Below are 13,965 nucleotides of genomic sequence, written 5' to 3' on the forward strand. Positions count from 1 at the left end.
AATCAGGTTGGGTATGAAACGGGTTCGGGTTTGGGTTGGTAGGGAGAAGATTAAATAGAACCGCATGGGTTCAACATAAAAAGGAGCAGATTAACTACGAACTTTGTTATACTTAATAATCGACCTGTTTTTAGTTAGGGTCAGACCATGGGTCTATCAAGATCAAGTCGGATAAGGTTGTAACCCCGATCTCCAGTAGTGAGTTTTTTCAATGTATTGTGCCTCTTGCAGCTGTTTACTTAGGTGTCTTAGGCTCTGTTTGGAAACTAACAGTCCGAGGCAACTGTGGATACAAGCATGGGAATACTCATAGCAAAGGTGATACAAGGACGGCAAGGATGAACAATGACAACGTCCTATAAGGAGTACGGCTTATACTCCCAAAGGACCATTGCAGTGGACCTGTTGGAAACATGAACTCTGTCCTAATGTTGTTAATATAGTGAACCGGTTTCTCAAAAAAACCTTCTGAATCGAAGGGACTCGAATCCTTTGTGAATCAGTACTTTTCACCATTGGCTAACGTGTCATTAAACAATAAAAATATATTTAAAAATGTTTAACAAAAATTTAATCCTCTTGAAAAATATTAAAAAATACTAGTTGAATCGATCCTGAATGCGGCCGCTTTTGAATTGACTTTGGGCAGATTCAATTTGAATCGGAATCGGCAGGCAGTTTCAGGTCGATTCTGACAACTTTTCTCTGTCCAAACATACGTGCCAAAAGAGCTGTCAGATAAACATCAGATATTCACGTTAAGAATTGGTTGATCAGTAAATATTTATTCAATGATCAAGAGACTGAACTGAGGGCAGGAAAGGATACAAGGTCAGGATCTGTTGCATTATTATCCCTGCTTAAACTTTTTGTTCATCAGCATTAATCTTATTGAAAGGAAACATCAGTAAGATGTGTCAGTGTGTTCATATGGCCCTTTTTTCTTGAAGCATATGGACATACTCCTACTGCGCAAGCTGATTGAAATGATCGGTTGCTAATCAAGATCATTAGTGCTTCTCCTTGGAGGCAGCTGCATGCTTACTATATCTTCCCTGGGGAGTGCATAAGTTTGTCTGTTCATTACAGTTTCGGTACCAGGTGTTGTGGCTTCAACTGGCAACAAATATGTCACTTCTTTATCTTTTCGGAAAACCAAGTAAAGAACCCCGGCTAAATAGACCAACATGCCAGCAAAACCCAAGATTCCAAGAAATACAGCTGCCACAGTCTGAAGTTCGCTATGAAGGAGCAACTTGATGAAACCGGTGATTAAATAGTAGATATTGATGACCATGATTGCAGAACTTATTATCCATGTTATGCCCATGATCTGCAGTTGAAAGCACGAGTGAAACTTCTTTAGTCACATGCATGTATAACCCACTGAACAAGCATTGAGAGTGACAACGTGAAAGTGCTATATATGATACACAATTTCCATCCGTAGTATAAGACACCAAAAATAAACTAGAGCCTGCCAGATACATGATTGGCACATATGAAGCTGCGAAGACTGACATGCGGCTGTCATGGTAATTAATTGCACACACGACAGACTCAAAAGAAGTCACAGTAGGAAACAAAGTATGAAACAGAGCCTGCTGGATCATAGAGACAGGTCATATGTGAATCCTTTGACCTGGTGCTTTGATCTTATGCCACATTTGTTTGACCCTGGCAATCTGCTGAACTATTTCGGAAAACAAGTAGCGGATGTTAGATAAATTGTAAAAGCAAGAATGCATGAATGACGGTTTTTATTAAGTCATCTTGAGGATGGACCCTTGCCAATGGTGGTGTCATTTTTTCTTTTCTCATTTCCAGGCCAGAAAAGGAACAGTTGCAAATATGTAAAAAAAAATGCTGAGTCATATATTTTTGTCATCAGAGGGCCCCAATATGAAATCAAGTTAAAGAGTATTTGGAAATGGTGGTTAATGTCTGCCTGGTGGACTGTTTGGCTCAGAAAAAATTCTCGGATCTTCAGCTATGTTACTGCGACACGGCACTTAGGGTGCCGTACCCGTGTCGACATGGGTACTGGTACCTGGAATTGTAGATATATAATATATATTTTTCAGTATATATTTAGCTGTGTTTCCGTACCCACTTTTTTTGGAATTGCCGTGTCGTACCCTTACCCGCAACAGTACACAGGTGACATAGGTCTTCAGGTATGTCCACTCAAATTTATTAGCTATCCATCAGAAAATTCAGGAAAATATTTATGTTTGTGCTAAATCCGCCTGGTTTGATGCTTGCATAGATTGGATGGGTTCTCATAGAATAGGATACACTTTCAACTCTCTTCATATCCCCTGCTTTAACGAAAAAAAAATGGAAAAAAGCAGGGAATGGGTACCAATGACATTCCCATGAAGCACAAATTTCATTTGGTAAGATAGGTGTAACATGGTTGGACTATTGAACAAGATCTTGCCTCAAAAAATGCCTAATGAATAATAGGACCTGAATGCCTATAGATAAGAATAATGGGATTATCTAAAAATAAGTATTCAGGTACTAAACTCTTCATTCATACCATAAAAGTTCAGAACTGTCATATGGATGCGGGTACGAGTACGGCGGGTACGAGTACGGAGGCTACGACATGGCAATTTAAAAAAATGAGGGTACGGGGACACAGCTATATATATAAAGAAAGAGAGGGTTTGGATATGGATCTATATTAAGATCTATATCCAAATCTACCTTAGGGGAAGGGCATAGCCCTTCTCTCTCTCTCTCTCTCTCTCTCTCTCTCTCTCTCTCTCTCTCTCTCTCGATGCAGCGAGAAGAAGAAAAAAAAAGTGGAGGTAGGTTCTCTCTCTCTCTCTCTCTCTGCCGAGGGTGAGAAGGAGAGGGTTTTGAGTCTCCCTCTTTCTTTTTCTTCTTCTTCCTCCTCCTCTTCCTTCTTCTTCTTCCCTGTCTTTCACTAGAGAAACAAAAAAGAAAGAAAAAGTTGGGTTGGGTCAGGGTTGGACCCGACCCAGACCAGCATGTACCCATGCTGCGTCAGGTACCAGCACTGGCGTCGACATGGGTACGGCTGCCAATATGGCGTGTCTATGTGACAGGTTCGGAAGAAAGTTGTGGAACAATGTCTTAAAAGAGCACTATTTTGGCTTCAAGCAAAGACAATAAGAAAATTATTTCCCTACAAAGGAGGCCTATCAAATTTAGGAAATGAAAGAAAAATTCACATATAATCTAAAATAGGTTGCTAAGGTAATTAATCTGGTGAACAATTAGAAGAAAAGAATCCCAAATAGTTTTAATCAAATTAACAAAATCAATAGTACAAAAACAAATAGTGGAGAGACAAGTACTTTTCCAATAAAGGTTGAATTACATCAAGGATCTTCATTAAGCCCATACTTGTTTGTACTCCTTATAGATGAAGTGGCATCATTTATATAAGAAAGAACATTTGCAGGTGACTGTAATTTTTTTTTTAATAACAAAGCTAGGGGATGGATCCTAATGGGATTTAAACAAAATACTTCAGTGTAGCTTGTGACTAGTACAGCCATCTTATTTGCCAGCAAATGATAGAGTACCTACTAATCAAACTAGACTAGATGCAAACGAGCAAGAATTATGGACAAATACTTTGAAAGGCATCAAATTCTAAGGGTCGATACAACTAAAACAGTATATATGGAGTGCATGATTGGTGTGAAGGCTAATAAGAAAGATGTTATAATTAAAATACCGTGTTATACAGCACAAAAACGGCTTGTCTTAAAAAAAACAATGGCTTTTAAATGAAGAAGCATGTCCATTGTCAATAATAAATACTGGATATGACGCCACAGAATAAGATTAAAAACACAGAAATTAATGATAAAATATCTTACCAACTTGGAGTTCACATGTGGCCCCATCTTTGTCTTGCTGCTTGTAAACTTAAGGAGTGGAACAAGAGCAAATGGCAGCTCAAAGGACAAAATCATCTGTGTGGGAAATATTTACAAAGATGAAATTAAAACAGCATGTAAATTCTGCTCTTGCAACCAGCTAAAACAGCAATAAAACATTTGCTTCAAAATAGTTCAATATCATTTGCAATGGCATGCAGTTAAACTCAGAACATATCCTAGTAAATTAGAAACAAATGTTCATCAGAAATTCTGCTTATTAAGTACCCACTGAACTACACTATGAGCTCCTTCAGCACAAAGATTAGGTCCCATTGGACCAATATCAAGGTTTACACTATACATTGGATATTACATTCCATATGAGAAGTCGAATAATAGTTAATTTTCAACTTGCATCTAAAACAACAAAACAAATTGGTCTTGCAAAGTCATCTTCATTGAGAAATATAGTTGTTACAAAGGACCAACATGTTGGGGATGCTCAATGCATTTTTTTCCCAACTTGAAGGATAACAATAGAAAAATAGGTTCTCTCTCTGCTTTTGTTCAGTCATATTTGGAGCCTTTTTTCATAACAAAGAACTGTGCAAAAATAAAGGTTTTAAAATCAATCGAAAAATGCAGATTATCTTTTCATTGTATTTTGATCATTAGTGATTTACATGAAATGTGAATATTTAACTACACAAATTGGACACTTCATGCCCAAGACACCTAAAGGTGTCCTAACTAGATAATTCATATCCAAGTCATTGGACACTTTTGCATCCAACACATAAAAGTGCCATAAACTAGACACTTTGTGTCCAAGATAGTCGACACTCTATGTCACAGGGATTCGGCTAGGAGGGTGCCGCACCCGCATCGACGCGACTCGACGCGGGTGCGGGTGCCGCACCGGGTGCGGTCAACTCGATCCTGGGTGCGTTGACCGCACCCAGGATCATTAATGTCCATTTTTTTAAAAAAAAAAATTTGCCCAAATGGGCTTCGGAATTTTTTTTAAAAAACTTTATGCTAGTCTGTCAGCTGCTGACAGACTAGCATAAAGTAAGTTTTTCACGCACAGCTGCTGACAGCAGCTGACAGCTGCAAAGTTTAAAAAAAAAAACCCGCCTATTCCCCAACCCCCTTTATATATATATATATATATATATATATATATATATATATATATATATATATATATATATATATATATATATATATATATATATATTACTTATTACATTTTTGCCCCTGCCGCACCCCCGCACCCGGGTTTTTTGGAAGTGCCGAATCCCCGCACCCGCACCCGCACCCGCACCCGCACCCGCACCCATGTGACATAGTTGACACTTCATGTCCTAAGCTGGTATTGTGTCCAAGACACCTAAAAGTGTCAAATACAAGGTGTCTACCATTTTTGGACATTTATACCTCAGAAACTTCCATGTCGGTGGTGTATCCAGTTGTGTTTGTGTACATGTAGGTGCCCAGCCATGTCCAAACACTGACACCTCAATCATCAAAAGGTTTCTAGGTAACATAGTTCATATATAATGGAAGCTTTCCTATTAGAAAAAGAAATAAGTTTCAGCTTTACCCTGATATTTTTCTGCAGATGACTACTTGCTTTCAGAAACATGGTCACATCTCAAAGGAAATGGCTACGCTTCTTATGGAAGTACATCTTTTGCACTCATATTCTGATAATTTAATCACTATTACTTTCCTTAAAGTGGACCAGGAACCCCTATCCTCCTATATGTGAAATTGGATGCATCACTCCACCAAAAGAATACTGCATTAATGAACTTCTAATTGAAGAGGAACAGATTTCTTAGTCGTTTTCCCTTAAGAAAACAAGTTCCGTTCTTACTATAAAGAAAATGGAAGCCACCAACAAGATCCACCACAATGCTAAAGTGAACACAAAAGGCCACAAATGGGCTCACTCACAAAACACACCAAAAAGCTAGAAATGGGCTTTATCAGAAAACCCACGCAAGGGGAAAGACAAGAAGCTTAAAAATAAATAATATTTTATCGATAACCTTCATGCAAGAAGCATTACATTTGGGAGGGGTTTCGACCCCTATATATACACAAACATAAGATGCTCCAAGAGAGTCGTTGGACCCTCTCTCAATAGAGTTGTTGGGCCTCCCAAGGACTCTTGTTGACTAGTCAACAAGTATTGACTATTTCAAATAAGACCAAAAAAATAAAAAACTAACCTAACTATTCTAACCTAGTCACTAACCTAGTTACAAGAAAAATATATTTATATAAATATATATATTTATAATTTTTAATGCTCTCCCTCAAACTTACGATACAATAACCGAAAGTTTGTCGAATAAGAAGTGAAAACGGGAAGCAACGAGAGGTTTAGTGAAAAAATCTGCTAATTGGTATTCTAATGTAACATAAGGCAGATCAATGATCTCATGTAGATACTTCTCTCGGACATAGTAGCAATCCATTTTGATATGTTTAGTACATTCATGAAAAGTACGATTGCTGACAATGTAGATCGCAATCTTTTTGTCACAACACATACAGAAGGCTCCTATCACTTGAACTCCCATATCAACCAACAACCTTCTGAGCTAGACTACCTCTATCGTTGTAGTTGCCATGGCGCGATATTCAGCCTCAATTGATGAAAGTGAAACCTTCTGTTGCTTCTTGCACTGTCATGAAATCAGAGATTCACTCAAGAAAACACAAAAACCCGTTGTTGAGTGTCTGTAATTGAGATCACCTCCTTAGTTAGCATCAATATAAGCAATTAAATCTAAAGAAGATGAAACAGATAGAAAGAGGCATCAAGAAAGAGAAGTCTTAATATATCTAATAATACACAAAACGGCTCCCATATGAATAGAAGTGGGAGCGTGCTGAAATTAATTAGTTGTGTATACAACGTATGTTATGTCAGGTCTAGTAATTGAAAGGTGGGAGAGTGCTCCAATAAGTTGTCTTTAAGAAATAGGATCTTTGAGAGGTTCTCCATCATCAATTCACATTTTGGTGTTAGCAATCTCAGAAGTGTCAACTTTCTTATCATCTGTGATACCAGACCTGGAGACGATGTCAAAAGCAAATTTAGACTGAGATAATAAATATCCTCTAAGAGAGTAAGCAATTTTAATTCCTAAGAAATATTTTAAGAAGCCTAAATCAGTCATTTTAAAATATTTTTTAAGAATTTTTTAAATATTTTCAACTCCCTGTTTATCTCCTCCGGTAATGATATTGTCGTCCACATAGAGAATAATAATAATAATATCTAAATAAAAAATCTTAACAAACAGTGCAGTGTCAGTCAAACAAGTTCTAAATCCAATATCAAGCATAACTCAACTAAACCGGTCATACCAAGCCTTTGAGGCTTGTTTAAGTCCATAGAGAGCCTTTAGCAAACGAAAAGCTTTACCCTTAGGAACACTTATCTCCATATAAATTTCTTCAACTAGGTTTTCATTAAGAAAAATATTTTTAACATCCATTTGAAATATAGTCATTTTCGAACAAAGGCTAATGCTACTAGAGTTTGAACAGTGGTCATTCAAGCGACTAGGACAAAGGTTGCCTCGTAATCTATATCATATTCTTGAGAATATCCCTTAGCAACTAATCTGGTTTTATATCTTTTAAGAGTTCTATCACTTTTGTTTTAATTTTGTATACCCAAGGTTTCTTCTCTTTTGAAATATCTTGAATGGTCCAAGTATTAGCCTTTTCTAAAGCTTCTAACTCTATTCTCATGGTTTCTACCCATTTAGAATATTATTTAGCTTGAGTATAGGTTGAAGGTTTTACATATAAATAGATTAATGTAATGAATGCCTTGTATTTTGGAGAAAAAGAATCATAAGATACAAACTTTCTAAGTGGTTTGAAAATCCTAGATGACCTTCTAGTATGAACTTCAGGCAGTTCAGCATATTTCTCCAGTGCACATGGTTGGTTAAGGTCTCTACGCCTAGAATATTGTAAATAATTTTTGTTTCTATGAGGTTGCTCTTCGGTAATTATATCATCATGACCATTATAAAAAACACATTCATCAATTATATCAAGACCACTATCGAAATCACATTCATAATCACATTTTTCATGACTTGAACTTAAATCAAATAAAAAGGAATACTCATCTACTTCCTTCCCTTTTTCAAAGTAAAAAAAAATCTTTTTCTAAGGTCATATTACGTGAGACATAATTTTTTATTTTTAGGATCAAAGCACCTATAGCCTTTTTGGTTATCTACATAACCCAAGAAGGTACAAGGAATGACACGAGATGAGAGTATATCATTTTTGTTAGTAAAAACAGAACATTTGCACCTAAAAATTCTTAGTCTATCATAATCAGGAGATACTTTAAAGAGTTTTTCAACTGATATTATATTTTGTAAAGAAGAAGAAGGCATTCAATTGATGATGAGATACATAGCAATTAGGGCTGCTTCAACCCAAAATTCTTTTAGCACTTAATTTATTATTAGTAGAGTTCTGGTTGTTTCCATAATATGTCTGTGTTTTCGTTCAACCAAACCATTTTGTTGTGGTGTACGAGGGCAAGATCTTTGATGTGTCATACCATGCAAATTTAGATAATCTTTAAATTCCTTTAATAAAAATTCTCTCCATGAATCTGTGCGAAAAATAAAAATATCCTTTTCAAACTTATTTTTGACCAAGTTGTGAAATATTTAAAAATGTGAGAAGACCTCATATTTATGTTTGAGAAAGTAGATCCAAGTATACCTAAAAAAACCATAAACAAAAATCACATAGTATGCATATCCACCCTTTGATATAACTGGTGCTGGCCCCCAAACATATGAATGTATTAGCTCAAGCGATCTGGAAGAAAAGAAAGTTCTTTATAAAATGGTAATCTCTTTATTTTTCTAAGAATACAATCTTTACACAAAATTTTCAGAGTAGCAAAATTTTTTCAAATTTGAAAAATGTTGAATTTTGGATACATTAGGATGACCAAGTCGTTTGTGTCATATATCAAATTCTAATTTTTTAACATTATAACAAAAGGCATCCTTGGGTATTTCCAAAAAATCCATGTAATAGAGACCACCTTCCCTATGGCCTTCCCCAATCAGCTTCCTTGACTGGCGATCCTGTACCCAACATCCATCAAAAGAGACATTATATCTATGGTCAGATATTTGTGCAGCTGATAAGAGATTTAAATTTAATTTGGGAATATATCTAACTTTTGGAATGGTAAATTTTTTAGAGTTTTGTAAAAAAAATTCAAAATTATCTATTTCTTCTATTTCAAGAGATATACCATCAACTGTAAAAGCATTTGACATGCTTGAGTTGATATGACATTCACATAAAATTTTACTATTAGGGGTCATATAAAAGGAAGCACTAGAATCAAGAAGCCAAGGAGTTTTACCGGGATCAGAGAAGGATGAAACTACTGCTCCAGTTGAGGCTTCATTTGAAGAAGATACCCCTTTGTGAAGTGGTTGGAGAATCTCCATAAGTTGTGCCATTGATATGGGTGCATTATTAGTTTCTTGTGAAGAGCCAACTGAAGTCACCTTCTTTTTTTCCCTTCTTCCAAACTTTGGACATTGAGGCTTAGTGTGCCCGAGTTCATGACAGTTATAACAAATAAAATTTTTTGTCATAATCATTGCCTTGTTTCCAATAAAGCTTGTTATCATGCTCATTTCCTTGCTTCCAATGAGGTGGTTTGTAGGGGCGCATATAGTTTTCTGGTCTAGAGACGGCCAAAACTGAGTCATCTTTATTTTTCAAAAAGTGCACTTTTAACCTATTCTCATCCATACTCAATTCTTCAATAGTGTCAATAATAGAGGGTACTTTTTCTCTATGAAGAAGAGTGGATTTGGTGCTTTCAAACTCCGGTCTCAAGCCATTTATAAATTTATAGAAATGTTCTGCATCAAGTTGCTTTTATCGGAGCTCTATATCTTTTGTGCAATGCCACTTAGGCTCAAGAATAGATAATTTTTCTCAAAGTTCAGACAATTCATTGTAGTATTCCCTAATACTTTTGTTTTTTTGAGTCATTGTCCGAACTTTATTTTGAATGCACACATGAGCAATATCCTTAAGAGAATACATATTCTTAAGGTATTCCCAAGCTTTGTTAGCATGCTCAAATTTTGAGAGACTAAAACATTTTTTAATATCAACGCTATTGATTAACCAAGACATGATCTTGGCATACCCCAATCTCCACTCTTTCTACTTTTTTTCATAAGTGGCTAGAGCCTTAGTCTTTTCCCCATCTGCAAGAGGCACCTCTTTTTCGTTCTCTATACCTTTGTGAGGACTAGTTTAGGCTTCGGATCGGAAAAATCAATTAATCCTCACAATCATTTTCCCCATATGTGGTGCTTAATTATTAAAGACCACATTACGAAATTAGGATCATTGAGTTTCATGGGTACGATGGTGACTTTCTCATTGTCATCCATCCTTGCAAAGTAGAGAGAAAGACAAGAAAAGAAAAAAAAAACAATAGTAGATGAGAAAGGAGATAGTAGTAGTATGAGCACACCACCACGAGCACTTAAATCACCAAAAAATTATTTCTTTCTCACACGAGCACGAAAAACGAGGCAATACGCAATCCTCAAGAGTCAAGAGCGAACCTTGCTTTGATACCATGTAAAGAAAATAGAAGCTACTAACAAGATCCACCACAATGCTAAAGTGAACACAAAAAGCCACAAATGGGCTTTCTCACAAAACCCACACAAGGGGCAAGACAAGAAAATTAAAAATAAATAATATTTTATTGATAACCTTCATGCAAGAAGCATTACATTTGAGAGGGGTTTCAACCCCTATATATACACAAACATGAGAGGCTCCAAGAGAGTCGTTGGGAGGGTCCAACGTCTCTCAATAGAGCTATTGGGCCTCCCAACGACTCTCTTGTTGACTAGTCAATAAGTGTTGACTAGTTCAAACAAGACCAAAAAAATAAAAAACTAACCTAACTATTCTAACCTAGTTACTAGCCTAGTTACTAACCTAGTTACAAGCAAAATATATTTATATAAATATACATAATAATATATATAAATATATATATTTACAAATTTTAACACTTACCTCCACCATTTTCCTATTCTCCTGAGAGAATAGAACTATCAGAATGCAAGTTATTTTCAATGAAGTATCACTAGGTATATTTCTGTTGTTAAAGGAAACCGGTAGCAGCATTATCAGTCATGCATTTTAAAAACAAAAAGTACAAACAAAAATAAAAGAACAGTTTGAAGGTGTGTTCAAGAAGTGGAAAGAGAACAATGAATATGTGCCCATAAGAATTCATGACACAAACAAACATGTCAACCTGATCCATACGTAACAATGAAAAGTATAGTTTTAGTTTTGCTAGATATGGATAGCATGTGTATGCAGATATGCAGAGTACCACATTATCAAAGGATTACTTTTTTGTGAATGTGAGCATGTACGTGCATGAGTGGGTATGAGCACATGTCTAACAGGTGTTGCAACCCAAGAATCTCGCTGCAGCTCACTGCCCCTAATTTCAGCATGCATGCTTTGATATGTTTTCAAATTTAACATGGTCCAAAAATCATTAGTTCTTTCATCAATTATTGGAATCAAATGAAAATCTTAGTCCAATGAAGTTAAGTGTGAGGTGGAACATTTGGTACATATATTGGCTAGAGAAAGAACAAAAATAGTTGAATGCAACAAGAATATAATACCGATGCAATTATAATCAATTTCCCAGCCCCTGCTGAACCACCAATTATGGCAACAATAAGACTTGGGATGATAGCCAAGCTTCTGGTTAAAAAGTTCCTTATCCATGGCCTTAGGCGTAAATCCAGAAAGCCCTGCAACAATGGTCCAAAAAGTCAAAGTGTACTTCAAATATCTATATTAACAATAAGCAATTTGCAACAAGTCAAGCCAATAGGTCTAAAACAGTGAATGTTAAGCTTTATTCCTGTAAACATTCATTCCGGGCAGATCACAGTTGAGCAATCATAATAATATGCAATGCTGTTTGTATAGACCAAAACTTTTACCATTTGAATCTGAAAACCACAGGAAACCAATACCATGGAATGGCACCGTGTGCTATGAGGACCTGCATGGGTGAAATACCTACAAATGCTAGGAAAGCAGCAGTAATGGTGTCAATGTAAAGATCCTGTTACTAAAATATCACAATCAACAAGAACTAAGTCGAACTCAATAGAAGCTTACAGACTGCATCATCAGTTAACTAGTCTTAGGTGTGCACTGTGCAGAGTATTATCTACCTGCTTTGAGATCACGAAAAGGTACGAATCATCAAACATACCAAAGGGCATCAAAACTTTCCACATACTGCTAATATATCTAGTTCAACATTTAAAACTTCAGAGGGAAACTATGACAATCCAATGAAACTGAAGGATAACTTTCACCGGAATATCAGAAGAATGTATGTTTAGCTTAAGTGAATATAATCACTTGTTCCAAGGTAAAAAATGTCCAATGTTCTCCTGAATATCAGCTAATACATATCAACAGCAAGTACACATTCATGACAGAGTCACAGACAAGTACCAAAATCCCAGCACTTAGAGAAGTTGTATGTCAAGGAAATTTATTATAAAAATCCCTTTATAAATGCCAAGCCAGAAGATGAGCAATGAAAAGAAAATGTTTAGGTGAATTTTACCTGCATGACATACTGTCCTGCATAGGTTCCTGTTATGGTGGAACTCTGACCAGATGCCAACAAAGCAATTGCAAAGAACTTGGAACTCCAACTCCCCAGAACATTCTGAAAATTAACATATAATCTTAATTTGCTAACAGAAAAAAACATAGATAAAGAAAATATCACATAGAAGAAAAACATGAAGTAAAGTTTATTCTTTTGTAGCAAAATCCAGAAAACTGGATAACTTGGGAGATAAAAAGATGAGTACAACAAAAAGGGTTACATAATCCATAGAAAGCTATTCACACAGACTCTTCAAAAAGGTCAAAACACCCGTGTAGACCCAGTTCGACACTGTGTGGAACCCGACATGGCTGAGTCAACAGGTGTCGTGTGGTCAACCCACACCTGACCATTTTGATCTAACTTTGGACTCAGTCAACTCTCACCAAGTTGGAATTTATCCAAGTTGATTTAACTTCTAGTTATAAATTAATAACTATATAACATTCAAATTGTTTTTAGTTCATTTGTATAATTCTAAATGCATTATATAGAGAGATGTGAGGCAAGGAACCCCCTAGTGAAAAAATGTAATACTTTTATTTCTCATTTTTTTTGCACATCTGACCCTTTAGATGTGATCTACATATTGTTAAAATGTACATGTATAATGTATATATATGTGTGTGTATCTATATATATACATATCTCAATATGTATATATGTATACGTATATACATATGTATTTTTGTATACATATATATATATATAATATTTAACTCTTTTACCTTTCTTTCTTTTTTCTTTCTTTATTTTCCTTTTTTTGTCTTGGTCAACCAATGTTGATTAGCCATTGGAGCTAGCTTGCCGTTGGACCAATGGCTATAATGGGCTCTCCTTTGAGCCCATTTTGTCGGTCTTTTTGTGTACATAAAGGGGATGAATCCCCCCATTTATGTAATGCATTTTAAGCATATTCAAACATCCAATAACATATTATTTTTATATTTGAGTCTTCTTTGTTTGTGCCCATTGTGGGTTTTGTGAGTGTGTTCTTTGTGGCCCACTTTTGTGCATGTCCATTTGGAGTTCGTATTGGTGGACATTTGTGTTTTGAAGACTCTCATTTCATTACATGGTATTAGAGCTCGCGTGATCGTGTATTGTTCTTTTGGTGATTGTCATTCAAGTGATCGTGTGATAGTGTATTGCTCTCTTGGAGCTTCACTTAGTCCTTTGGCTCATCCTACTCAAATAGTTCGAGGTGTCGTGCTTGTGGTGATCAAGTGATCTCTCTCTCTCTCTCTCTCTCTCTCTCTCTCTCTCTCTCTCTCTCTCTCTCTCTCTCTCTCTTTCCTTATCGACGGTGGTGACAGG

General features: G+C 36.0%; 1 protein-coding gene across 1 annotated transcript in view; it reads right to left on the minus strand.

The window, feature by feature from the left end:
- Nucleotides 1–733: 733 nt before the first annotated feature.
- LOC149844898 (metal transporter Nramp6-like) overlaps nucleotides 734–13,965 on the minus strand; it is a 29,028-nt gene continuing 15,796 nt past the window's right edge. Inside the window, exons 11-14 of the mRNA XM_089997383.1 lie at nucleotides 12,601–12,705; nucleotides 11,633–11,764; nucleotides 3,864–3,959; nucleotides 734–1,333 (exon numbers count right to left, since the gene is read on the minus strand). Of these exons, the coding sequence (XP_089853509.1) occupies nucleotides 998–1,333; nucleotides 3,864–3,959; nucleotides 11,633–11,764; nucleotides 12,601–12,705 (669 nt within the window). The 3' untranslated portion in view covers nucleotides 734–997. The remainder of the gene's footprint in view (nucleotides 1,334–3,863; nucleotides 3,960–11,632; nucleotides 11,765–12,600; nucleotides 12,706–13,965) is intronic.

Source organism: Nuphar pumila, chromosome 2 (assembly GCF_984573655.1).
Source record: "Nuphar pumila chromosome 2, dmNupPumi1.hap1.1, whole genome shotgun sequence".
NCBI lineage: Eukaryota > Viridiplantae > Streptophyta > Magnoliopsida > Nymphaeales > Nymphaeaceae > Nuphar > Nuphar pumila.